General features: G+C 43.8%; 3 protein-coding genes across 3 annotated transcripts in view; 1 reads left to right on the forward strand and 2 right to left on the reverse strand.

Moving 5' to 3' along the window:
* The window catches only part of LOC143508663 (protein diaphanous homolog 1-like), an 8,560-nt gene extending 7,621 nt beyond the window's left edge, over nt 1-939 (reverse strand). The window contains exons 1-2 of the mRNA XM_076997324.1: nt 922-939; nt 631-737 (exon numbers count right to left, since the gene is read on the reverse strand). Coding sequence (XP_076853439.1) covers nt 631-737; nt 922-939 — 125 coding nt within the window. The remainder of the gene's footprint in view (nt 1-630; nt 738-921) is intronic.
* A 1,962-nt stretch (nt 940-2,901) lies between these two features.
* On the forward strand, nt 2,902-8,267 carry LOC143508830 (uncharacterized). The gene is made up of 8 exons (XM_076997439.1): nt 2,902-3,029; nt 5,045-5,147; nt 5,309-5,451; nt 5,686-5,939; nt 6,133-6,343; nt 6,657-7,598; nt 7,743-7,806; nt 8,034-8,267. Exons 1-8 carry the CDS (start codon nt 3,021-3,023, stop codon nt 8,150-8,152), a joined length of 1,845 nt encoding a protein of 614 aa, XP_076853554.1. The 5' UTR covers nt 2,902-3,020; the 3' UTR covers nt 8,153-8,267.
* Nucleotides 8,268-23,639: 15,372 nt separating this feature from the next.
* frmd4a (FERM domain containing 4A) overlaps nt 23,640-27,500 on the reverse strand; it is a 56,415-nt gene continuing 52,554 nt past the window's right edge. The window contains 2 exon segments of the mRNA XM_076993260.1: nt 23,640-26,891; nt 27,129-27,196. Of these exon segments, the coding sequence (XP_076849375.1) occupies nt 27,133-27,196 (64 nt within the window). The 3' untranslated portion in view covers nt 23,640-26,891; nt 27,129-27,132.

Consider the following 27,500-nt stretch of genomic DNA (forward strand, 5'->3'; position numbering starts at 1 on the left):
GTGGAAGCCTGTGAGTCTGTGTCTCACCCTATCACCGCTGTTCGTTTACAGAGGGCCTGGCAGTTATAATTCAGCACAATACCAGTTTCAAATGACAGTAAAATTGACCAATCATATCTTCCCTCTTAGTGGGCGGGCTGTCAACAGTCAATCAACAGTCTTCATATTAGGGTTTACTGTTAATGACCCAAAATGCTGCCTATGCGGACACAAAGCCATATACAATGTTAGATCCTTTAGAGATGATGGACTACCCCTGTGCTTTTCAGGTGACCTTGTCAGGTATCCTAGCAAGCAGCTTGTAAGCTGGTACAGGTTTCATGAGATTATAGCCATTCAGTTTTTGTAACCCAGCCCAAACAAACCCTTCAGCCACCCAGGCTCAACCTGGAACTACACCCTATGTCAGTCATGGTCCTGTGGTAGGGAACTGGTCTTGTGACCGGAGGGTCGTGGGTTCGATTCCCAGGCCTGAGGCCATGACTGAGGTGCCCTTGAGCAAGACACCTAACCCCAAATTCACAATTTGCACAATTTGCACCTGCACGTTCACTACAAGGGGGCAGCAGGTTCTACATCAGATCAACATCTGCTAGAGTTCATATAGAATAAAGGTGGGGGTGTGTGTGCATTGATGCATTGATGGTATGGCGGTACTGAGAGACCATCTCTCTCTTGATTGAGATGTCCTTCTTTCTCAGTGGCTGCTGCTTCTCTGCGTTCAGATTCATATCAACCTGGAGAGACAGGGAGAGACGAGAGAGAACCAACGGAAAGAGCCAGAAAGTGTGTGTGTGTGTGTTTGTGTGTGTGTAAGAGAGAGAGAAGAGTTTTTTTTTTTTGCTTTTCCCTTGGGTCTCCCCCTGGGTTTCTTTGATCTTTCCACATATGTCAGTTCAGACATATGTGGAACCATTTCACCTGTGCGCACAACTGCATGTGTCATGTGTTATGTATGATGCATGTTATTTGTCTGGCCAGACACCTTATAGGCATGCAGCAAGCCATGTTTCCAGTTAGATTTGAGGTATAAAATTATGTAGGGTCAGGCTAAAATCAGGTTCCTCTCTTAGGGAGCAACCTGTTCTTTATGATTCATTTGTTATTTCTCTGGTCCACCATCAATAAGGCCTTCAATAAGCCTCTGAAACTGCCCCTTTAAATTCGTTCACCTATATGCCCACTGCTCAATATGCCATGTTGTGTGCTGGTATCTGTGTGTATGATATGTGTGTATGATATCTTCTTCCGATTGATTTGTGTTCTAGAATAGCATTTCTGTGTTTTTAGTTTTCAAATCTAAGAATATGTTTCCTTACGTTAGAAATACTGACGAATTCAATAATGATGTACAAATTGCATACAACGACTTGTAACGACTTGAAATAGAAACCATTTTACAAAAGGAATGCTTTAAAACATATATTTTAATATTTTTTCTACATTCACAAAATCAGTATGGGAAACAATAACCTCTTAATGTATGTTCCTATGCTCGTTTGTTTAATCTATCTCTTTTAAACAAAGTGCGAAGCAAACACGCATCGTGAACATAACCTTTTTGAATAAGGAACCAACTTCATTCGCCGAATAAGGAGCTGCGAATAAGTAACCAAACGAATCTGAAAGTGCGAATAAGTTAATGAATAAAGTGCACCAACGCAAAACCCGTGACATAATCCAAATAAAGTTTGAAGACCAGTATTGTTTTGATATAATCAAATGACGATGGAGTGTTGGAGTTATCGGACAGAGTTGATCAAATCAGAGTTAATCCAACTCAATGACTCCCGCAAAGATGTAATTAAACTCTGCCCACGAATTTCTCTTGGCGAAAGATGTACACGGTGAGCATATAGCTAGCTCTCCATAATTATGACGATTAAAAGCAATGCCTGATTATATCAAAACAATACTGGTCTTCAAACTTTATTGGGATTATGTCACGGGTTTTGCGTTGGTGCACTTTATTCATTAACTCCTTCATTTTCAATGAGACTGGTGTGATCGTGTACTTCTTTTACTTGCGCTCCATTGCTGGCCACATCTGAGCTTAATTTCGACAATGGTTTTAATATTCAAAGGCTCTACAGCAGGGGTCGGCAACCTATGGCACGCGGGCCACCGTTGGCACGCCGAGGCATAATCAGTGGCACGCGACACGCTGGACCAGCATCAGCAAAAAAATTAATAATAAAAATAGAGCACAATCCTCCAATCGAAATCGCTCCTCAACGCTTTGCTCGGCGGAGGCGCTTATACTTGGCGATCGATCGCGCTAACAATTTACACTCGCCACGTATATATATGATGTAAATGATGCAATACGTGCAATAAAGGGAAAAAAACATTAAAGTGCCGTTCCAGAATAACAAGTGAGAAGTATTTTAAACTTTTATTTAAAAATGTCTAAAATCATGGCTCTTCTAATGTTTTTATTCAGCTACTTTTGTGCAAGAATGGCATATACTTCTGTTTAAAGAGCTTCTCCGTGCAGTTTCCGCCTTCTTTTGGCATATCTGTTAAGATGATTGGCTGCAGTAAAAAAATGATTGACAGCTAACTCTGGCTGATAATAAAAATTGATTGACAACAAAAGTCTAGTATCTGATTGGCTGCATTCGAAAATGACTGACACATGATACGCCCTTTACCCACGCCCACCGGGGCTCCGGGCTGCAGCATTACATATATGTGTGTTTGCTGGGTTAGTAGTAACTAGTAACCCCCCCCCCGCTCGACAACTTACGTTCGTCAGCTGATGTTCTTCAGGCAAAACATTCAAATTTTAGTTATTATCTAACTGCGTCACAATGACAACACGCCAATTAGTAGTTTTAGTTATTATCTGCGTACCTATGACAACACGGCATATGATGTCAATGCAGGAGACCTATAAAAGTCGCCACAGACAGCGGTTAAACCACAGATAGTTTGATCGTCACCGAGATTGAAGTAGCTACTACAGCGGTTCAGCGATATCTTGTGCGAGTAAAGAAGTGACTATTCCAAGTGATCAAATGATGAGCGTAAGTTCATGTTCCTTTGAGCTTTTTCCATAATCTCACTTTAGTCCGAGTAAATTCGAGAGAGCCGCTCCTCAGTCTATTTTTTGAAAATTACATTCCTCGTCGAGACAGTTCTCTAAAGTTGCTTTGTAGCAACAGTGATTGTAGAATATTGCACAAAAATAAAACTAAATTGCTTTCGATCACAAATGGCGACTCGGATTAACATTAATTATCCGGTTACATCCCAGTTACTTCATTTTACGGCCTCTTATCACATCAGAACACATTGGCTTTCAAAATATGATGTACGCCCCCCCATCCCGTCAGTGATTCTCAACTGGTGGGTCGCGACACGTTCTGGGTGGGTCGCGGACAGCTTGTAAAAAAAATATTATGCTAATCTTCTAATTTTGTACTCCCCTTTTATCCTGGAAATAATCGAGGCACCCGTCAGACATGCCAGGGCTTCAGATTGCGACTAAATCGTCGCAATCACGACCATAAATATTAATTTGCGAGTAATATTTATGGTAACCCTAATATAATTATTTCACTCGCCACTGGCGACAGCAGACAACAGCATTATTTTTTATGGGCAAGGATTTTTTGTAATTGGAAAAATATCTACCATTTTCTTTTGAGTTTGTATTTTAAAAGTTAAACACTCCAGCTCCCGCTCACATGTTCGTCTCTGCCCATCAACAAATGCAGGAATCCGATCACCAGCATGACTCGCAAAGCGGAGCTGAAACTTTAGCACTAAGCGTTGAAAATGGCCAAGCGAAAAATATCGCATTTTTTCCACACAGTCTACATCTCTGTCGGACCCAAAGAGGACACACTTCTAACTGTACATAATTTTAAGTTAATTTTAATGGGATCAAAAGTCACTAGTATGCATACTAAGAAACTTCAGTAAAGTTTGTTTCACGTTCGAATATTCGGAATTCTTTCTTCAATAACTTTTAAGACAGTATTAGCAAAAGTGCTATAATATGAAAATTCTTATTTCTGGCAACCAAGACAAACATCTACAACTTTACTTACGTCAGGAATAGACGTATTTTAAATAGCAGACAACATGTTATTTTAAATGTGCAACTTTCACCACTGCAACGTCTAAGGCACCGTCTACAAATGACCTTAACACAGACGCAAGTGGCGGTCGTGAAGGCCACAGAGCACCTGCACACTGTTTTTTGTAATAATTTCAATAGCTTATAAACGGTCCTTCATAAGACCACCAAATAAGTTGCATTACATAAAGTGCATGGTGTACGGCAACCTACAACTTTTTTAAAAAGTGGGTCGCGACTTAATGACGCTGGCTGTGTTCGAAATAGTCTACTACATACTACTGGCATACTGATCGAGCCCCAAATCAGTATGTCGTATGCAGTATGTGACCAAAATGAAAATTTCCAGTACGCGAAACATACCCGGATGACCTACTACTTCCGCAAAATATTCCAGTACGCAAACAGAGCTATCTTCGTGGTGTACTGCATCCCATCATGCAACGCTACGTTCACGTGACCCCGTAGTGTGCTTTGCTTTTGTCGCATACTGGAAACGGTACTGCATACTACTACGAGGACCAGTATGCAGTATCCAGTGTATACTGAGTCCAGTATGCAGTATCCAGTATGTAGTAATCTATTTCGAACACAGCCAATGAGAAAATGTGTTAATGGAGTCTAGACCGAGCCTGCAACATAACTGCATTCAGTCAAGGAATATGTATTATAAAGGGAAACATGATGTCGTCAATTATTTCTTCATGCTATGTTTACCCATGTCAGTAAGTGTATATATATATATATATATATATATATATATATATATATATATATATATAGGCCTGCATGAGCAAATCGACCGTTTTCTATCGGACACACTCGTAAAGCGTCACCAGTTTCCTCCCTTTTTAGCGCATACACAACAATTCTAATAACGCCACCTTGTGGAGGATTTTGAGAAATGCAAAACCGGTCATCATGAAACAAATTTTTTCTTCATTTTCTCTACTACAGTTTAACAAAGTTAAAGCAGAAGAGCTTCCTGGGGGCTGTGATGTGTCTGCCCCCAGCGTGAAAAGCAAGCAGGCAAAGAAAAACCATAGCAGATGGTTTTCAGGTGAGATTTAGCGTGATGACTTGTTACCAAAACGTGATGCATTATACGGTTATTCATAACAGTATAATTTTCCATAATTTATGTTTTTAGTGACATTTGCTTATGTGCATCATTAGTGTCTGCCTCATAGATGCTTAAAGTAAATGTTTCTTTCACCACAGCTATTTGCTGTGCTAGAGTGGAGGAGGCAGTGATGGAGGATCTCAACACTCCTCCATGTGGGAAAAGTGCTGGAGTCATATCCACCTCTGGGATTAATCCAGCTGTTCTAAATGAAGAGCTGAGGAATACACTGCCAAGCAATGTGAGTACCAATCTCTGTATCTGTCTTCCTATCTGCCTGTGTGTCTATGAGTTACCATAGCAACATGAGCCTTTGGCCATGTCTGGACAGACCTTCACAACAGTAGATGTTCTTTGCATTAGCATTTTACTTCTTAAAGAAATAATCAGCTTGAGGTTAAAAAAAGTAATAATTAAAAATCATTAAGCTTTTGGATACTGATGACCGTTTTACACTTTCCTTTAACCTAACTAGATGAAAATGGAGGATTTGATTGAAGTGCTGGAAAAAATCTCAGCATGGGTCAAAGTGGCAGTGAAGGAGGTGGTTGCTCCTGCTTTTGAGTCAGGCCTGTTAGGGGTGAGGTCCTCAGGAGGAACCTGCATCTCCAGCAGCCCTCATGAGGTGGATCATGGAGAGAAACATGATTCTCCCTCTCAGATCACCTGCGGACAGAAGAGCAGACGTGGTTTTCCCCCTCGTCCTGTAATTTATGCTTCCGTGTGCATGTAAGTCAATACTCACCACCAACCTTCAGACTGAGTATTCATTTGGAGTATTGATATGCTGAGTTATTTACTCAGTTAAACTCAAAGTCCACAAGCACTGAGTTTAACAGTTTTGGCTTAATTTTGGCTTAATGTCATCAAGCCTGTGATTCCTTTATGTATTTTATAGTTTATTGGGAAATATTAATTTCAGTAGGTTTGATCTGAACACAAGAAGCAGCACATCATCTATGTCAGAGCCTCTCAGGGTCATCTTTGGCATCTCAAAGGACAGGATCCTCAGCCTGATCCACGGAGAGGTCATGAGGGCCATTATGAATATGTTGCCACCCGAGATAAAACATCTCAACATGAAAGAGACCATCAGCATCATGTCCGCTATTGTGGATGACTCCCTAAAACAGGTGAAGGACTAAAATGTTTTAGTTCATTTATTCAATTATTTTTATTAACGTTTTCCTCCATAGTTGATGTGTTTATATATCCATTAGCAATATATGCAGTGTGAGACCAAGGCCAGTGATCAGCACGGACGTAATGGGGGGGGGGGGGGCTTTTTCAAAAGCCGGTTTTGGTCCCCCCCAGTTTTTACGGTTAAAACCAAATATTTAAATAGCGACGAATCCATGTCCCCCCCACTTTTTATTACAAAATTACATCCATGGTGATAAGTGACTACAATCCTGTTTACTACTCTTGCACATGTTGATACTCTAGATGAACTCACCTCTTCTGGAGATTTACTGCAATAATGACCTCAATGATAGTGTTACACTGCCTGTAAGCGACATTGAAGACGTTGCCCAACGTCTGATGCGTGCAGTTATGACCAGGATGTCTGGGTTTCTGGAATTCTGCACAACCACTCCAAACTACAAACTACTGCTGAACTCCACAAACCTCTCTAAGAGCATTATTGAATGCTTATTGTCAGTGATTCCTGACGAGCACCTTCCTGGACAGCTAATAGGAAAGGATTATTTAACATTTGTGAAGCAAAGGCTGGAGGTTTTGTACATGAGGGAGATATTAACACCATCTGACATGCATTTGGAAGCCCTCAGTGACTTCATAACTGTAGACAGTTTTGAAGTAATTGCTGGAAAAGTGATCAGCAGTTCCTGTAAAGCACTGGACAGCAAACTCTCCATAGACTCCCTCAGGCAGTCCTCTCAGGAGCTCCTCCCTATAGTGAGGAACCTGATGCTGGAAAGGATTGCGGCTCTGGAGAAAATAAAAGCACAAATGAGCTGCAGGGGGACTCGGTCAGTATTGTCAGATACTGACCTTTCCATGGAAGCACTCCAGTCGGGCATCGTGAGGAGCTTTGTGAAGACGGCTACAGAAAATCTTCTCCACCAAAGCCTTGGGTTGACGTCCTGCACCAAGTCTGACACTGATCACTACTGTTCTGGAAGCGAGTCTGTGACGGAGGCTGACTTGGAAGTGAGGCAGTCACTACAGAGATGCTGCTCTGAGCTGTCGGCTCTGATTGCCCACACTGTGTTCAGTGACGTCGCTGGCATCACCACCTCTCGGTCAGAACAGGACCATACAGGCTCTGCTCTGCAGAGTGCAGCACAGACAGTGGACGTGGGGCTGGAAAAGAAATCTTGTCGGTGGTTAAGGTTTCCAAGATTTCTGAAGCTGAGATTCAAGGTATCTGTTTTTAAAATGTATTTATTCCCAGTCACACCATTAGCTTTAGACTCTGCTCTTCTGAATGATTTTCAACCATACATTTATGCTACTGTCAATCATATTTTGAATGATTTTATATCAAATTGTCTGTTCTTTTTAAAGAAACGGACAAACAAAGTGCATGTTCACACAGAGGACCAGGTGGTGAACAAACATATTCCAGATGGTACGTGTTTTAGTATTTCTTTGGTGAAGTTTAATTCATGACAGTATTATGCATAAAGAAGTGAGGGGTCCATGGTATAGTAGTCTTCCATGGTTTACTTGTGTTCTATGGTTTAGTAGTCTTTCATGTTGCACAACTAATAGGGCATGAACAACAATAATGACAACAGCATGGAATAATGACACACAGCATCCCTCTCACACCGTCTATTTGCTTTGACTTTGCAGGTTTCCAGTCTACCAGTGCTGAAGTACCATCCACCTCTGACGAGACAATCCCTAAGCTCAGGAGAAAGTCGATATGTACCAGACTGGCAACGGCTTTCTCCAAGATCTACAGAAAATGAGGGCTTGGGTGATATTGGTGGAAGTAGAAAATGTTATTCAATTAAAATGGGGGAAAAAAAAAAAGAAACCGACTGCTTCATTGTGATACCTGCATGGCTACACATGACAGAAGGCAATATGCATGACTATTGTTGGCAGACTGGACGGATGATTTCAAGCCCAACAATTGTTAAAAAGTCAAAATTCAGTAATAATAGTACTGCACAGGAGCATCCTCACCCCCAAATAGCAAAATAACTACCAATGATATTCTAGTTGGACCCCATCATCTCATAGAGAGAGAAATAGGGACAATAGTATCTAAATAAATAAAACAATGAACCTAATTTGTATAGTAGTTTGTTAAGCAAGCAATGTACAAAAAAAGGATATGAAAGGATAATAAAGCTTATATCTACCTGAGATCAATCACCTCAGGAAGGTATTTGCCTGTAACTCTGGCGAGGGAGGCAGGACTCCTAGACGAGCATACATTTCAATGGCTTTTATTTAGCCAAGAAGCACAGTTAGCACCTCTGCTGATGTCTCCCGTCAAAAGGAAACTTCTGTAAACTGAATGAAAAATATAATATACTTAATCTCTTGAATTTATCAAGATAGTAAATTGAACATTGTACCATCAACACTAAAACTCCAGTGTTGGGGCAAAATTTATATTCAGTATTTCTGTAATCATATTCATATATGTATTGACCACTATTAGTAAGCAATGGAAAGGAAATCACTTAAGGTATATTAAGCATATTTCAGGCCTCGGGCACGTTGACCCACCCGCCCGCCCGCCTCCCTGCCCGCCTCCCTCTCTCCGTGCTCCTCGTGAGTTGAAGGCAGACAGTCCTGAAGGTCTCGGGCCTGTAGATAAGGGCGTCTGGTGTCAGAATGGTAGTATATCTGGCATGCCTGGCGAACCAGAGGAACAAGGAGGCCTTGGCCTGAGGACCCTGGTGATACCTCACTCAATCACCTCAACTCATGTGAGCCACATACTTAACTCATGTCACAGAAGTATGATTTAATCATTTGGCAAAATAGTTTAAGAACTATTGTCAGAGAGGAGGGCAGCTCTCTTGCAGACGCTCTTGAGTGTGTGTAAGGGAGATCTCTGGATCAATCCATCTTTCTATTTTTCTATCTTTTGTCTTTAATAAACTGAATTTTACTTTGATACCATACCCAACTGTTTCTGATTGTTCTTGCTCACCATTAAGGTTCAAATTTCCATGACTTGTTCCTCCTCTAAAGGCAAGTGAAATGGTAAAAAAAAGAGTGTACACAAACCAACACAAGGTTTTCTTAGTCTAAAGTTTATTTACTAACATAATATAAAAATATAATATGTGCAGCAAGCCATCTCTCTTAAGATATCTCTCCAGGGGTAAGCCAGGCCAAATTAACAAACAAACCAATCCAAAGAAAATGCCACTCTACTTCCAAAACTAGCTACACCAAATAAAGAAAAAGAAAACAACTAAAGAATTGGCAACTACACTTACTCCCTAACTCGCACAAAAACAGGAGAAACAAGACATTTACCCCAAAGAAAATAACACTTACCCCCATCTGACTTTATACAATAAGACACACAGTATGTCAAGCCTGGGCCACACACAGAATACTCAATTTACAAAAGTCAAGTTACACACTCAGCACACAACTGGCAAACAATTCTCCCAAAAGACAAAAGCTATACTCAAAGATTAACTGTTCCAATGACTTGAAACCAATGCTACTGGCTAAGAAGAGTGTAGATTTCTACCTGTGGCGTGCACTGTATTTGAGATGATAGTGAAAATAAACCATGCCGTAACTACTTAAACGGGCAACACGGTGGCTTGGTGGTTAGCACGTTTGCCTCTCAGCACTGGGGTCTTGGGTTCAAATCCCTATCTGAGTGGAGTTTCCATGTTCTCCCTGTGTCTGCGTGGGTTTCCTCCGGGATCTCCGGTTTCCTCCCACAGTCCAAAGACATGGAGGTTAGGTAAATTGGCCCTCCCTGATTCCCTGACAAATTCTCCCTGAGTGTGTCTGTGTGTCTTCATGTTCAATAAAAAAGCAGTTGTCTGAATGTGTGTGTGCTTGTGTGCCCAGTGGTGGATGGTGCTCTGCCACTAGGGTCTGTCCTCTCTCCCCTTCCTGCACCCCATTCAGTCCCCCAGGGGGCTGTGGATCCCGGTTGAGAGTACACTGTGCGCAATTGGCTGCCGCTTCTCGCCGGTGTGTGATTGGTTGTGTACGAGTTGTATCCGTGTTAAAATTGTAAAGCGTCCTTGGGTATATAGAAAGGCGCTATATAAGTTGAACATTCATTCATCATTCATTCATACTTGTCTGGAGGTTCTTCCACGGACCTGTAAAGTATTTGAATCTTCAACTCATAACTTCTTCCGTTCCTACAACAAGCTCACAATAATCACTAGTGTATCTGGGGTAGGGGTGGGACCAGCCCCGTTGACAGGGGGGGACAACCGGGTCTGTTGTCCCGGGCCCCAGCGCCAGGGGGGCCCATCAAAGAGCCCAGCAATTTATTTGTATTTAAAGTCTATAATTTTAAATAATCTTGAAATCTTTCATTACTATAACTTTCTTTACTCAAAATAAGCTAAATGGCTAAAATATATGTTTTTTTTCTTACCTATCTGCATATTTTCCATTAAGTGCATACACCCCCGCCTCACACTGAAAAATGGTTTGATCCAGCACCGACTGTAGCCGGCTGGTACCCGCCCAACAGCGGGAAATACAGTGGTGGATCGTTAAAGTAAAGTAAATACAGAAATCTGGAGCGCAGAAAAGAAAGGAAAAACATTTACCTGACGAATTTTAATGTTGCATTGTGTTCCAGGTTTGAATAATGCTGAAATTTAGGCTAAAGTACTTGAAAATGCTTGAAATTGTAACTACTTCGTTTCACAACAAATAGCTGTCTGACTGAATAGTTCCTGTATTACGTTAACAAATACGAACCTCTTGTAATTCCAGGACAAAACATGAGAGAACGTGAAGACGTTAAGATTGGGTGTTTTGAAAATAAACAACCATTAAATAATGTGATAAAAAGCGAATTATTTCGAATCATTTCGAGTATATTTAACTTAATAAAAAAATTTTTTTTTAAGTTTAACGTGCTGGGAAATATTGAAATGGACCTTTAAAGTGACGTACAAGTGCTTTAATTCCACCTTGTAAAGGTGTATGAACCCTGCAAACGTGACTTTGTTCATTTCGCTGAAGCGCGGCGCGCGCGAAGTTACAAAATTCGAGAGGTGCACGACCTCGCGAATCGACAGCGCGTGAGGCCCGGTGGCGGTGCCATTGCGATTACGTAATTTTCGCCGCGCGGACCCTCGCGCCGCGACGCGTCAAGTATAAACCAGTAAGCTGGGGGGGGGGGGGGGGGGGGGGGGGGGACGACTTTCTTGTCCCGGGCCCCAGCAAGACTGTCAACGGGCCTGGGTGGGACAACGTTTCGACTTGCCGGCCACAATGGCTTTTAAAATTTTACAGAGCGGCCGGGTCAGAAGCATTTGGACTAATAATAATTTAAATTTAATGTATTATTTTATACATTTCAATTGAAGGTGCAAAGTTAATGAAAGCAACACTTACTGGAAAAAGATAAATGGAACACTTTCAAAATTCAAAATATATTTCCTAACGAAATAATCAAGCTCAATCATTTCTAATTGTTTTAAACCTCGCAAAATCATGGACGGATGGTCCTGAGAGACAGACTGCATTAAATATCCTGCCAGCAGCAGAAACTAGAAAGGGCTCTTTAAATTGAGAGCGATGTGCGGCGCCAACCTCTGAGCAGTAGCCGCTCATCCTTATGCTGACTGCTTGCTAGCATGGTTTGCATGCTTCGTAGCAAAGTGACGGCTGATTTCGTACTCGTTGAAAACTGCAACCATTTCTTGGCATATCAGACATACAGCCGTTGATCGAACCTCAGTGAGAAAAATATTTTGTTGTCCACCTCCACACACACTTTTTTAAGCACTCGGCACTCCCCACTTTCTTTTCTTTAGTCCACTCATTTTTACCTATAAAAAGCCTAACAATATGGTCAATGGCAGACTTAGCAATTTGGGGGCTCAAGGCGAATTTAGCTAGGGGGCCCATCAACATTAATATGCGAGAAATAAGTTAGCTAGTCAGGGGGCCCCTACAGTGGGCTGCAGTTGGAGGGGCCCAAGGCAGTTGCCTAGCCACGCCTCTATGCAAAGACCGCCTCTGAATATGGTACGTGTACGTTCCGTCTAAAGCATTTTCGTTTTTTAAAGTATTTGGAGAGCACGAGTTGGCTGGATTTTATTCAGGGTACCCGCGGGTCCTTAAAAAGTCTTAAAATGTCTTAAATTTAGTTTTCCATATTCAAGGCCTAAAAATGTCTTAAAATGTCTGGAATTTTATGAGGGGAGGCATTAAATTATTATAAGTGTGTGTTGTTCAGTTGTTCTGGCGCGATGTGAACTTTGCCGAATCTAGCGCTAGGACCATGCAGAAAATAACCGCTCCAGGGTCCTAGTGCTAGATTCCTAGCGTTGGAGTATATGGCCTCAACAACGTCAACAATTTTCGTTTGCCAAACCCCCCCCCCCCCCCCCCCCCCCCCCCCCCCCATCAACGATGTGGAACACACCTGCATCCCCAGTAATAGTATTATTTTTTCTTGTGAGAGGTATTAAAAAGGTCTTAAAAGTCATTGAATTTGAGATTTAAAAATGTGCAGATACCCTGTTATTGTTTCCTTCACTTTGTAGTGTGTTATATTTGCAAAATGATGTTATATTTTCCAGAATTATTCTCTGTATGAAAAATGAAATAAAATAAAGTCTCAATAGATAATTTAAAAACGAACTGATTCTGAAAATGATTCTGAAAAGTTCTCTCATAAACCGGACGTACGTAAAAAAGTTTGAATCGTTCTAAACGCGAACTTGCAGAGCGGTATCTTTCAAACATGGATTCTCCAACGTTAGAGCCTTACTATGAGGTTATCTGAAATATTGTAATGAACCCCCTATTTATCCTTCTCTCTATGTAGCCAGTTACGTAATATTCACGCTTACTGCCACTAGAGGGCTCTAAGCCACTGGACCATTTAAATAGCTGCCACCACCTTTGTTTCTCCGGTACGGTCCGGACGAGCCTGATCAATCTTCCCCCATCCAAAATATACCATCAACACTGGTTTAAGCCAAATAACAATATTTATTCATGGTCACAATTTAATTACCTACAGCATGACTTACCTTCCCTCCAATAGACCCATGACATCACTGCACACACACATTCCTCCCCCTCTGTTAAAGTAATACCTCTTTAAAACATCACGGGAAAAAAAACCCCTTCGTCAAAACACTCTTTTTAAGTAAAGATCGTCGGCTATCCTCACCGAATACACTAGTAGGCACTCCCTTCACACAGCTACCTACCCCAACTCATACAATGTTTAGAATAGAAGTCTCTACCAGCATTTCTGACCACACAATCACGTGCTACTTTATAAAACCCAAAAATCTCACCACAACACAAATTAAATAAGGCAAATCACCTACTACCACTTCACACACACACACACAGACACACACCCCCAATAATCACACTTAATTCATTAATGCTGGGAGGCCTATACTAATTCATCAAACGGTTTATCTCCCACCCTATCCCCATTTCTCAACTGACACACATACACATAAGTTTAGTTTTAAAATAACAGACTTCCCTCGTTCGGGTGGCCGTCAAGACCCCCCCGTGTAGCTGTGGAGTTGGATGTCTTAGTTCAGCACGTTTAACCAAAACGCATCGCGCAACACTCAGCAGTCTCGCAGAGTTCCTCTGGCATGTCGCGAACACCTCCAAAGTCTCCAAGTCGTGTTCGTGTTCTCTTTAGTCTCAACAAAAGTCCCTCAGAGTGCACCCACTATGGAAGGAAAATCTTGCCAATATTAAAATAGTAAAATGTCAGCCATGTTGCTGTGTGCTGCCCTCTCTGGATTTCACGGGAGGTTCTGTAGTTGTAGCTCCACCTACTGTTAATTTACATGTATTTGCATGCTGGTGAAGTTAAAAACGAAAAAGAAAAGTGGAAAATGAAAATGAAAAGTGGAAAATGAAAAAGAAAATCAGCCAATCCTCCTTTTTTATTTTTATTTTATTTTTGTCACATATGACCCGTGCTCGAGTGAAACATTAAATTTCAAATTAAGTGATTTCATGTTATTTTTAATTTTGTCATATTTTCAAACATGTATGGAAAAAGAAATGGCAAAACTGCATTTTCATTTTCATTTTAGTGTTTTCATTTCAGTTTTAATATTGGCAGGATCTACCTCCCATACACCCACACAATCCGGATTCACAGGAAAACAGTCCAGTTCCAAACAAAGCGTCACAATGCACGATGACGTTCCTGTTTCCCCTCAGAAACAGGAAGACTCCGTTACAGAGTGTGTACACACTCTGTAACGGAGTCTTCCTGTTACATAACCATGGTCATGAAAACCCCTGCCCACTGATATATAACACCTTCTAAGGCTGGGGGGTTATAATGAGAGCCTACCAATGTCACAGTGCAATGCAATATTGTGGTTTAATGGCAATTTACATCAAACTCTAATATTTTCACATCATCCCAAACACCCGGCTTAACTAGTTCACAAAAAATCAATATAACAACATTCCTACACCCCCCTTTACATTATCGGGTGTGTGAGTGTCTTATGTGCGAACGCAAGCTGTAATGAGAGAGAAAAGGAGAGACTTTCCCAATGAACAATGGGGAATATTCGAGCAGGAGGGAGGAGAGAATCAGGTGGCGATTTCTCCCGGGAGTACTGTTTGAAGGAGTTACGAGTCATGGCGGACTCCCGCGTAAGCTCACCAGTCCAGCATGGAAGGTAGAACGCGCAGGTAAACCAATCCGATACGAAAGATCCACAGTTCGGTGTATGTCACAATATGGATGGACAAGAAGTGTAGTTTTTATAACTTTTACTCGAATAGCCAAACACCATACAATCTGTATGTCGCTGAACAGAATCACACTATACTCTTGATTCTCTGATGCAGTGCGTGTTACGTATCCTAAACGTATTCTAATGTCTTATCAAAATAAAAGCCATGTCTCATGACATCTCCCCCTTTAAGTTTGTTTATGTAACCAATATCAATAAACAAATAATGTCTTTGCGCTGCTCACATTTTCTATATCCTAGTTTCATTACCACTTACAGACTGTAATAAAACATTAAAGTAAACTTCCTATAAAGAAAACATTCTATAGCATTTCCCTTAACTACAACTTAAACTTAATTTCTCTTTTCTTTAAACTTAAGCAATCATCGGACAAAGTCCTTGAACTTCACAGGAGTCTTGATAGTTCTTCCTGATGACCTTTTAACCAAAGGAACTGGTGTAGACGGCAAATGGACCGGTACTCCTTCTGGTGATGCCTGGTCTGGAGCCTTCGGTACGGATGTAGGCTGAGCTGGGTCGCTAGTGGTCACACCAGCTGGTTGGGCATGTTCCTCTGGCGGTGTCTGTTCCTCTGGTCTGGGTAGCTCTGGGATGAGCTGCAGGTGACGTCGGTTTCGACGTGTGACTGTGCCTTGCTCAGTTCTTACCATGTATGACCATGGCTCTGGTGCATTTGAAACTATAACACCAGGAGTCGTCCATCTCTTTTCCCCATCCAGCTTGACCTTTACCTGCTGACCAGGGCGTAGAGCTGGAAGGTCACGCGCAGAGTGTCTCCTGTTGTAGAAGAACCTGTAGGCCTGTTTCGTCTGTCTATCTTTATCTTTCAGCTGCTTAGTATTGATATTGCAGGGCTGCAGATGTTCTGTGAGAGTGGGGACTCTCGTTCTGATCTGGCGACCAACTGCAAGCTGGGCAGGGCTCTGTCCAGTTGACTGAATTGGGGTGGCTCTGTAATTCATCCACGCCAAGTGTGGGTCTGGTTGGCGCAAGATCTGCTTGGCAGTCTGTACTGCTCGCTCTGCAGCACCGTTTGCTTGTGGGTAGTGCGGGCTTGAAGATGTATGTTGGAAGTCATAGGTGTTCTTGAACTCACTGGACTCAGCTGACACAAACTGTGTGCCATTATCAGTGATGACCTCAAGGGGAATACCCCAGCGCACAAACATGCTCTTGAGGCAACTGATCATTTGCTTACTAGTTGTACTAGGTAGGTGGGCTATCTCTATATCACGAGAATAATAGTCAACTGCGACTAAGTACTGTTTCCAGTCTAGCTCAAACAGATCATCTTCTGCCATGGCCCACCGGGTAATGGAGTGGTCATTAATGTCTCTGTTCTGAGTAGGTTTGTGTATGATGCAGAACTCACAGGTTGTAACGCACCTGGTAATGTCCTGTCCAATGCCCGGCCACCACACTGACATCCGGACTCTCTCTCGGCTCTTGGTCAAGCCGAAGTGACCCTCGTGGCGCTTGGACAGCACTTCTATACGCTGTGACCCCGGTATCACGATTCTGTCGTCGTACAGCAGCAAGCTGTCGGCTTCGGAAAGGTGTGCTCTCGCTTTGTGATAGCCCTGGAGCATGTGTGGCAACTGCGACATTGAAGTTGGCCAGCCCTGACGGATGTAGTGAGTAACTCTCTGGAGATCCTCTTCCTGGAGGGTCGCCGCTCGGATCTTCTCCAGTCTGTTGTCAGACACTGGTCTGATAGCCATCACCGCTTGCACGTAGGCTTTCACATTCTCTTCCGTATCCAAAGCTTCAATGACCTTCAGTGGGTTTCGGGACAGTGTGTCTGCAATTATGAGTTGTTTGCCTGGAACATGTACCGCCTTAACATTGAACCTCATGAGGCACATTAATAAGCGTTGGCATCTCAGTGGTACTTTGTCCAGGTCGTAGGTGTTGATCAAAGGTACCAACGGCTTATGGTCGGTTTCCAGACAAAAGCTCTCCATTCCCTGTAGGTAATGTGAGAATCGTTCGCATGCCCAGACACACGCCAGACACTCCTTTTCTATCTGAGAGAATCTGCGCTCTGTCTCTGTCAAAGTGCGTGAGCAGAATGCCACTGGACATTTCCATAACTACTGGCGTCTGCACTCACCACTGTCCGTTTGCTGGGGTCATAGTAGGCTAACACTGGTGTTGTGACCAGCATCTTCTTCACCTTTTTGAGGGCCTGCTCTTGTGCGGCATCCCACACCCACTGGACAGCACTCCTCAGCAGGGAGGAGATCGGATGCAGCACAGTGGCCAGATGAGGCAAGAATTTGGCCAAGTAATTCACCATACCCAGCATTTGGCGGAGTTCACTAACATTCTGAGGACTTGGCATGTCGGTTATGGCTTTGACCTTGTCACCATCAGGCTTTATTCCATCCGCTCCAATGATGTGCCCGAAGTACCGTAGCTCTGGCTGTGCGAAGTGGCACTTGTCTTTGTTGAGCTTAAGCCCCGATGCCTTGATTGTCTGCATTACAGCCTTCAGGTTGCTGTCATGTTCAGCTTTTTCAGCTCGACCTCCTCGATGATCCCCAACGACTGCATGCGTGCTAACTCCTGCTCCACCTTTGAGAGCAGTGGGAAGGGGACACGCCATGGTGTTGTGACACTGTAGGGCTGAGCATCCTCTCTGAGCTCAATTTTCACCAGTTTGCAATTTAAACGTCCAATGTCACCAAAGACACTGTCACCCTCCAACTCGTCCACTCTCAGCACTAGTCCCATCTTGCATGCAACTGCACGACTTGCAGGTTGTTTGTGCACGCGCCACTCACGACAAATATCCAAAAACTGTATTTTTGACCCTTTTGTTTAGTGGTAGCCAGGAACTTTCCCATGAACTTAAGCTTGCCACCAACACTGTGCACGTCTGCTGCTGTCTGGCACAGGGCTGGTCACATGGGCAGACTGAGATACGAGCTGTATGACATGACATTAATATCGGCCCCAGTGTCAATTTTAAAGCATAGCATTTTGCCACAGATTGGCAGATCAATGTGCCATCTTTCATTTGCACTGTTCTCATTACTAACAGACCCCAAGAAGAATGAACCCATTGACTCTTCATCTACGTTTTGAGTAGTTATTTCTTTTACGGTCTTTGTTTTGCACACAATCTCAAAATGTCCCGTCTTGTTGCATTTACGGCACCTTTTCCCATGTGCAGGACACGCGCCCATCTCGTGCTCCCTGTTGCACCTCATGCACTTTCCCTCTGTTGTTCTATCTTTGTATTTGTGTTTCGACTTCCCATTGACGAGCCATTTGAATTGCCTTCTCTAACGTGAGCTCGGGCTCTAGCTGAAGCTTCAGGGACACTTCACCGTCTGCGATCCCGATGACTAGTCTGTCCCGTATCTGTTCATCCTTACTAGCCCCAAATTCACAGTGCTCTGCTAGCTCGTATGAGTTACATACAAAAGCCTCAACGCTTTCCCCACTCTGTTGGGAGCGTCGGTGAAAACAGGCACGTTCGTGTATAACGTTACGTTTAGGCACGAAATGTTTGTCAAATTTTGCCACTACAGTATCGAAGTAAACCGCCTCTTGCTGTTCAGTGAAAGTAAAAGTACTAAACACAGACTCGGCGTCTTTGCCCATTGCATACAGAAGTGAATCCTGGTCTTCCTTATCCAGCTTTTTTGCAATCCGAAAGTGTGCAAAACGTTGCTTCCACATCGGCCATGTGGAAGGCTACGTGAAATCGAAAGCTTCGGGCATGTGGAACTTCGGCATTTTCGCTTGTTGTTCTCGCTTTTCCTCCCTCTCGTAGCTTTAAATTACTTCACTCCAAAACTCACTGCCGCTTTTCTCTCTCTCAACGGAAGTGTTTACACCACCACTTCTGACACCATGTCACAATATGGACGGACAAGAAGTGTAGTTTTTATTTTATAACTTTTACTCGAATGGCCAAACACCATACAATCTGTATGTCGCTGAACAGAATCACACTATACTCTTGATTCTCTGACGCAGTGCGTGTTACGTATCCAGGGTTGCAATTACTTACTTTCTGAGGTGTATGCAAACATACTATCGGCGCCCCCCGAACGAAAGTTGTTATCTAAAGTTGTCATCTAAAGGTCTTCATGCTGAACAGAATCACACTATACTCTTGATTCTCTGACGCAGTGCGTGTTACGTATCCAGGGTTGCAATTACTTACTTTCTGAGGTGTATGCAAACATACTTTCGGCGCCCCCCGAACGAAAGTTGTTATCTAAAGTTGTCATCTAAAGGTCTTCATGCAACAGAGGGGAGAGTGGGGAGAATACTGCGAGCTACGCATCAGCCTTATGAAGCACGGTGCCAAGTGAGCTGCCTGCCAGTCTAAACATCTCGTTCAGCATACCCAAATGATACTTCTGCCCTTGATATTTCTTAGAGGCCAGTCTTGGCCATTCGCCATGTTTAAAGTTGTTGGTAGGTTGCTACAATTCAACCCAGTTTGAGAGAGAGTGAGGATTCGGAACAACAGGTCCTTGAAATGCCTTCTCTTATCTTTCAAGATGTCAATACGTTTGTACTGTTTCTAATGAACATTTTAATATATAATTTTAACCGAGAAGGATCTTCAGTATGCAGTAGCAAAGAACTTCATGCAGCACTTGACAAGCATTAGGAATGGTAAAGGTGCAAAATGTGGCAGTGGGCATGTCCCTGGGGCTGTGATTTTGGATGTTTACTTCATTTGTGCCTTCTGAGAAAAGTAGACATGTCACACTTCCTCATTCTTTATTACTCAGGGTGCTAGAAACCTCAACCCAGTACCCTATAATGCTGAATACATGAGACATAAAATCCATTTGGACCAAAATGAAAAGCTTGTGATGTTTGGGGTGACTGGTTCGTGGGACGTCCTCGGGACGTTTTTTTGTTAGCTGGGTTCCTTTACAGCAGGGCTATTCAACTGGTGGCCCACGGGCCAGAACCGGCCCTTTAATGAATTTGTACCGGCCCGCTTGTCACGTTGAGGACCCCGGCCCCTCCCCTTTGGGCATGTGTAAACGTGGTCCACGTGCTTTGTCTGCGTCAGTGGAACTTCGTGGTGATGGCTATGTCATGTGAATAATGTGTCTCACCTGCGAATCGTATCGTAATCACGTGGGGCTAATGTGGTTTGTCTATTTAATGTGCGCTCGTGCAGTGTCCTGTGCTCGTCGTTGTCTAAGTCTACACGTAGTGTGTGTCTGCTTAAGTGTTACTCATGCGCTATTGCGCAATTCGTGTGAAAATTAAAAGTGACGTCAGTCGAAAAACAAGGATTCTGTGTCTCGTCCTTCGCCGACCCACGAACGTCACAGAACGACAAGCCAACAAGAGACACAAAAAATGCCAGGCTACAAGGGGAAGCCGAAGAAGGGCAAGAAGCCCAGTAAGCGGCATCACCGCTCTTCCTCTTCTCCTCCACGCCGCGAAGTTTCGCCCACTCTGGCTCAGCTCGAGGAGGACCTGGTGTGTGCTCACCAGCTGGCCACCGCCCGTGGGCTGGAGCACAAGGACCCCGAGCTGGCAGAGATCTTCCGGCAGGGCGCGGTGAGGATCTGGAGGGAGAGACACGCTCCTCCAGCCCGCGCTCTCTCGCCTCTGAGGGTGGGCTCGTGCGTCATGGGTGCTACCGAGTCCACCCCAGAGAGCGAGTTCGGAGAGGAGGACTCCGAGGAGGAGCAGGAGGAGGAGGAAGACTACCCCCCGTCGCTGAACGACACGTCCACTGTGGACTACTGTGGAGATGGAGAGGGCTACCCCCCGTCGCCAGACGACGTATCCACGGTGGACTACGGTGGAGAGGAGGAGGAGGAGTCTGAAGAAGAGGACTACCTCCCTCCCTCTACCACCATGGAGAAAGGCGGGGAGGAGTACAACGAGGGGGATTATCCTCCGTCTGAAGGCTCCTATACGGAGGAGGAGGAGAGTCCACTCTCCGTAGAAGGAGCAGCTGGCAAGACGAGGATGAGTCCACCCTCCGATCGCTCTGGCGGCGAGAGTAGGATGGAGTGCTCCCGGGGTGGCAGCCCGGAGCAGTCCATGGAGTGGAGCCAGGGGTCCGAGGAGGGAATGGACATGGCGGAGGAGCTCCCTCGCATTGCACCCGAGGCGTACGACAGCCGCGCTGCACCCGACGCGTCAGCCAGTCGCGCTGCACCCAGGGCGTCCACCAGCCGCGCTGCACCCAGGGCGTCCGCCAGCCGCGCTGCACCCGGCGCGTCCGCCAGCCGCGCTGCACCGGGCGGTGGAACGAACGTCACACCGCTATCCATCTCCCCATAAATAATAATTGATAAACCGCCGTAAAAATAAATAACATTTTATTTGCAACATTTTACGACACTGTGTCGAAATTTACGTTCGAATTTACGTTCGCGAATTTACATTTACGTTTACGAATTACGATTAACCTGGCTCAGTGTAACCGCTACAGTGAGGTAATTTTACAAGTACTTTGGCTTCAACATTCAAACACTGTATGAAACATGTTTCTACTTACCTCAGTCAGTCTGGAGAGAAGCCCAAACTTGAGGGAAGAGCGGTGAACGTAATCGTCAGGCACAGCACATGCAAAGATCGTTCTTCTGTAACAAACTTAATAACTTAATTTTTCTAAATATGATTTTTTAAAGTTCATGTTCATGTTGAGCAGAACAATACATTTTGAGTTTTATTAACCTTTACTTTACAGATATCAGTCAACAACTATTTCAAGCACAGACAACCAATTCTTAAGTTGGATGTTTTATAGTGTGGCTGACCATGTGGTCAACCATGGGCTTTCATGCATTAATTGAGTTTTCTGCAGGCAAAGGGTTCAATCTATTCTGTGCATCTACACTGTAGCATCATCCGGACATTTTAAAATGAGAATAGGCAAGCAGACTTACTCTCTGTTCCATGGTACTGAACTCACAGAACTGACCTGCGTATACCACTACTGTAGTGTAGTACCATATCAGTAGTTACAGTAACTTACAATAAAGTTTACGTTCATGCCGATAAAATGTTCACATCTTGTTTTTGAAGAAGACTACCCTTGATGGGGGAAGAGGATGGCTATCCAACCCAGAACAGAAAGAGACCTTCATCAATATGGTCAGAACAAACAACAACTTCAATAGCACATCATTACTGACAACGTCGCCTTTGGCAACATCCATTCATGAGCCTGTCCACACTGGGCCGTTATAACTGCGATATGAATATGCACAAGTACGCTCTGCTCACTGATTTACTCACTGATACTTTATTCCAGTGTCCTGTGTCACACAATATTTACTAATTTATGCAATACTGTAATGAACATCACAGGACTATGTTGGGCAACATGGTGGCTTGGTGGTTAGCACGTTTGCCTCTCAGCACTGGGGTCTTGGGTTCAAGTCTCTATCTGAGTGGAGTCTCCATGTTCTCCCCGTGTCTGTGTGGGTTTCCTCTGGGGTCTCCGGTTTCCTCCCACAGTCCAAAGACATGGAGATTAGGTAAATTGGCAGTCGCTTCTCACTGGAGTGTGATTGGTTGTACCTGTGTTAAAATTGTAAAGCGACCTTGGGTATATAGAAAGGCGCTATATAAGTTGAACATTCATTCATTCAGGACACCGTGCCTGTCCTGGGCATCATGATGGCAACAACACAATGTGTGCAATGTGTACTGATTTTCCATGGCAATGGATCAGATCAGTCCAGGTTTGTTGTCATTCCTACCGGGCTGCTCAAATCCAATGGCTCACTGAACACCCATGATTAGTTGTGCTTCAGCTCCACCATACTCTCCGTTCCTCAATCCTGTTGAGTTCTTTTCAGCTTGGAGGTGGTTGCCAACCCCACCATCACATTTCCCTTCTCCAGGCGATGGAAGAAGTGTGTGGTGATGTTGACGGGGGCATGCCAGGGGTGGATACATCACTCCAGAAGGTCCTTCCCCCACTGTATGGCCAGAGAAAACATCAGCTGTGATGTCAATGAGATCTTGTAGCACTTTTGTGCTGAAGTTACAAGCCTTTTTTTGTCTTTTATTATCTATATATTACAGTATGTACAGCATGGGATGCAGAAGCGTAAATACAAAAAAGAAAAGAAACATTATGTTTTTTACTTTATGGTGTATATGTACTGAATGTGCATAAATGACCTGTATATTTGTGAATATGTTTGTGTGTGTGAGTGCTATGACAGTCCTTTACAACTACACACCGTACACTCAAACACATGGTGATGTTTTCCATTTGTCACATCAGTGTGCAGTTATCATATAGGAAAGGCTGTTTGTTCATCTGATATTTGGGTATAATTTTGGCAACAGTTGAAATAGTTTTGGATGACATGTTTGCTTCTTTCCAAAAGTGTGAGATGTTTTACATGTTGTGTGGCTTTGGCTGCTGTGTGTTTCAATTTCAGGAATTGGGTCTTAGCGAATACAAAAAACTATAAAAAAACAAAACAAAAGCAAAAACAACCCTGACCTCAAAACTGACAAAAAGGAGAAGAAACATCAGACTTGAGTTTAGAGAACATTCAGCAATAATTTATTTTCATAATCTCAAGAACCACCACATTTCTCATCTGGAAAATTCAGAATCAGTTGCCAACAACATGGTTTTTGAAAAATGTAAAGTTACTATACAAATTCTTAATAGAAAAAGAATAAATTAACTGTGGAATCTGGTTATTTTGCCCAACAGTTCCACATTTTTTTTCCTACAACACCGTTATAATGTGTCTGGTTATGTTTGAACTGAACTCCATAAACTCATGGTACATGCTCTACTGTCAGGTTGAGGGAGTGACCGACACCGTTAAGTAACTAACATCCTTCATTTTGCACAACTCGTATTAAAACTATTGACAACAGTTAGGAAAAGTCTACAGCTAGGAAACAATGCAGTAACTGGTCATCGTGTAGCACCTGAAAGGGTTGTAACTATGTCCCAACTTAGCGAAAAATAACATGAAAAAAGAAATACTGATCAATAAAAAAAAAAAAACTAAACTTAAAACTTTTTTCTTCTTTTAAAATAACCCAGACAGGTATCCATAGAGTTTTCCATATATGTTGATAAATGTGTTAGTTTATTCTTTTGTTATAAAAGGTTTAGGTTTGTTATTAAATATAGGTAGGAAGGAGAGAATGAGGAGAGAACACATTTCTCACTGCAGAAGGGGTAGTTAACCACAAGGCCAGAACCGTAGCACTGCAGAGGGTGGGATGACATGTGGTTAAAGAGTTAGGGAGTTCTTGAGCTTGGTTTGTTTTGCCAGTGATGCACAATGAAGGTTGAGCATGCAAGGGAAGAAGCCTTAATCAAGAGAACCTCTAAAACACTGTGGCTACTATACTGACTCATCTGAACTCCTGAAAGAGAGACAGTGTAAGGAGTCAAAACTCTGCGGTAACGGGTAACAGAATGGACTTGGATCCATGGCCATACGGGTGACGGGTAGCCACTGCTGTTCGGTTGCTGTGCGTTACAGTAATATTGCCACATGATATGTGATGGAGGTTCCTACCCGGCTGCTGAAAACACAAACATTTATCAAGGTTGTTGACACAAAAGTGTGATGGCATGTATATTTCTCATAAAAAACAGATTATAGATAAGATCCCGGTGTGCTTTTAGGTTTTTCTAACAGCCCAAGCATCCGTATGTGAGTGAGCTCTGGTGGGGTTCTGTATGGCTTGGTACGTTTCCCTGTACCAGGGAGACAGACTGGAGAAGGGCACCAGCGGCTTTAAGCGAAATTCTCGCTCAGTTAAAATCTTGTGTGTTGTTGAACTCAGAACAAACAAACAAACAAAAAACATGAACACCCTGTAATCATCTCAGCTTCTGAGAGGCTGAACTGAGTTTACTGTAACACGGCTCATGGTCACTGTGGAGGTGTCGATCTGAGGTCTGGACAGCTGTACTCTGCTCATACAGTGTGCTGGAATGCTTGTGTCCCGTACTACTTCCAATGCAGTGGCGGAGAGGTACGATGAGTGAATGTGCTGTGTGTTCATACTGTATGATGTGTATGCCATCTGTACACAGCCACTGAGTGAGGTTAACAATATTCTTCTGACAGTACACTGCTTCAGTCTTTACCCGGTACTTAAGAAGAGCAAAAACGTAGCAGGGCATTGTGGGATTTGGAGTTCAGCAGGATACAGTACAGACTCAGAGCACCATAGTGGCTGGGAGGCCGGCATAGACGAAAACACACTGGGATGCTGCTGAGGAAATGCGGCCCCTACGGTACTTCAGCACTCGGACTCTGGCGCAGGTCAACTTGAAGCTCAGCTGTCCTCTAGCTCACGGCCAGGGAAGGAGAGAGAGACCCTTGGGAAATAGCGCGCTGAACGTTACTGTCAACAATCTCTCCGTCTAATGCGATGATCTCAAAGCTAGGAGGCTTGTTTGGGAAATGGACCTGCTGGTTTGGACCTACAGCCCCTGCTACAGCTGAACACTCTGTCAGAACATGTATTAGATATAGTGGAGGCAGCTGTACTGCTTGGGCCCTGCCAATGATGAATGTAAGCTGGACACTGACAGAGGCCAACGAATCCCCCAAACCACTTGACTTTTAACAATGATAATAAGTGGTTCTGAATTCAGTCCATCATCCTAAGAGACCATCCACACACAGCCATCCAATGAAAACATTTTACTACAACCATCAATGTGTCAGTAACAATCAGCATCTAGACTAAGTAAAGAGGCTACCTGGAATGACCAAGGAAAGAATAATCCCGGCGACTGTAGTTGTGAATGTCTGGTGGGAGACTAAATGATGGAACCATGTGTTTCACCAGAGCAGCCTGAGACGTCGCTGCAATGCATGAAGGGGGTATGTTTCCTCGGGCCTACTCCAGAGGCCTGTTCCCTCACATGGTGATAACAGAACAAATGTACAAAATGCTGCTTTATAATGGTGTGCGTCTGAGGGTTCAGAGGGTTGAGGGGTTCAAGCTGCTGTCTTCTGTGTTCTTTAAACTCACTTCTATTTGTTTTTATAGAACAATAAAAAAATCCCCAAAGAAACAAAACAAACAGGAAATCCATAAGCATGAGTAAGGGTTCATGGTTCACTGTGGGCGGGACCTGTGATTCACTGCATTCACCTTAACTGAACATAGCACATAAAATGTGACAAGATGGCCAACAGCAACATGTTCTGCAGGAATGTGTGTGACAGAGAGAGGTCCGAGTTCTCCATCTTCAGTGCAGAGTTACACACGCAAACACACAGGTGTGTTTGAAGTATGAGTGAGGTGGGTTCTTCACCAGAATGCAGACACATACATATACACACATCTCCTGAACGGAGACACCACGTCCTCCTCGCTTGACTCCAGCGTTGGGATTGGACACTGGGGGGTTGTGCATACAGAGCGATTGGCTGGCAGCTAACTGGGTCACAGTCCAGAGTTCTAAAGGTAAGCAGTGAGAGGGTCAGAATGGTCCGGATCAGTCCAAGCTCTGTGATCCTGTAGCCCAGAGCCACTGTACCACTGGATATGCACACATACAGATTGGGGGCGGGGCTCCAGGTATACGTCTGTGTAGGTGCTGAGGTGCAGCCCATGGGCGGAGCAGCACTGCAGAAGACTGTTCCAGGGAGCGAGGGATGAGGACGGGCAGGGATGGAGGTTGGAGGGTGGGTTCAGACCAGTGTTCCTGGTTTGGCTTTCTTGTGCCCATACCACTGCACGTCCGCTAGCTCAGAGCACAGGGGACTGCTCAGGAAACAGCTATCACTGAACGATCTGTGATGAAACACACACACACACACACACACACACACACATGCACACGCACACACACGCACAGATATACTGAATATATATATTTGGGGTGTTGCTCCATCTGTCTCGATAACACTGTTAAGAGTTAGACCTCAAGACACAACAGACGTTTCAAAGGACAGACGGAATCTACAGAGAAGGAAACGGTCTAATCCCCATGCACAGAGACAGAGACGGAGCCAATGAGAGTGAGAGTACCTCTCTACTGCTCAGTGTTTTGGTGAGAGGGAGAGCAGTCTTCAGGAGGAGAGCTTTCAGCTGTATCACTGCCCCAAAGAAAAACACCACACACACCCACACACAAACACACACCCAAATCCACACACCAGACACAGCAGTCAAGCAGAAGGAGTTAGAGAAAAAAAAAGACAGAAAGAGAGAAAGACAAGAGAGACAGAGAGAGAGAAAGAGAGAGAGAGAGAGAGAGAGAGAGAGAGAGAGAGAGAGAGAGAGAGAGAAAGAGAGGTTAGCAATTGTGAGCACAGGTGACAACAGGTAGCAAGTGAAGGAACAGAAGTGAGGTTAGATGGGATGGCGTTCAGGAAGTGGCGTTACGTGACTACACTACAG

The sequence above is a fragment of the Brachyhypopomus gauderio genome, chromosome 2, assembly GCF_052324685.1.
Source record: "Brachyhypopomus gauderio isolate BG-103 chromosome 2, BGAUD_0.2, whole genome shotgun sequence".
NCBI lineage: Eukaryota > Metazoa > Chordata > Actinopteri > Gymnotiformes > Hypopomidae > Brachyhypopomus > Brachyhypopomus gauderio.

Excerpts from the sequence above, each read along its gene's own strand:
- LOC143508830 (XM_076997439.1), top strand. Across the intron at positions 5,452-5,685 it reads GGAATACACTGCCAAGCAAT|ATGAAAATGGAGGATTTGAT; the intron begins GTGAGTACCAAT and ends TAACCTAACTAG. Across the intron at positions 7,599-7,742 it reads TTCTGAAGCTGAGATTCAAG|AAACGGACAAACAAAGTGCA; the intron begins GTATCTGTTTTT and ends TTCTTTTTAAAG.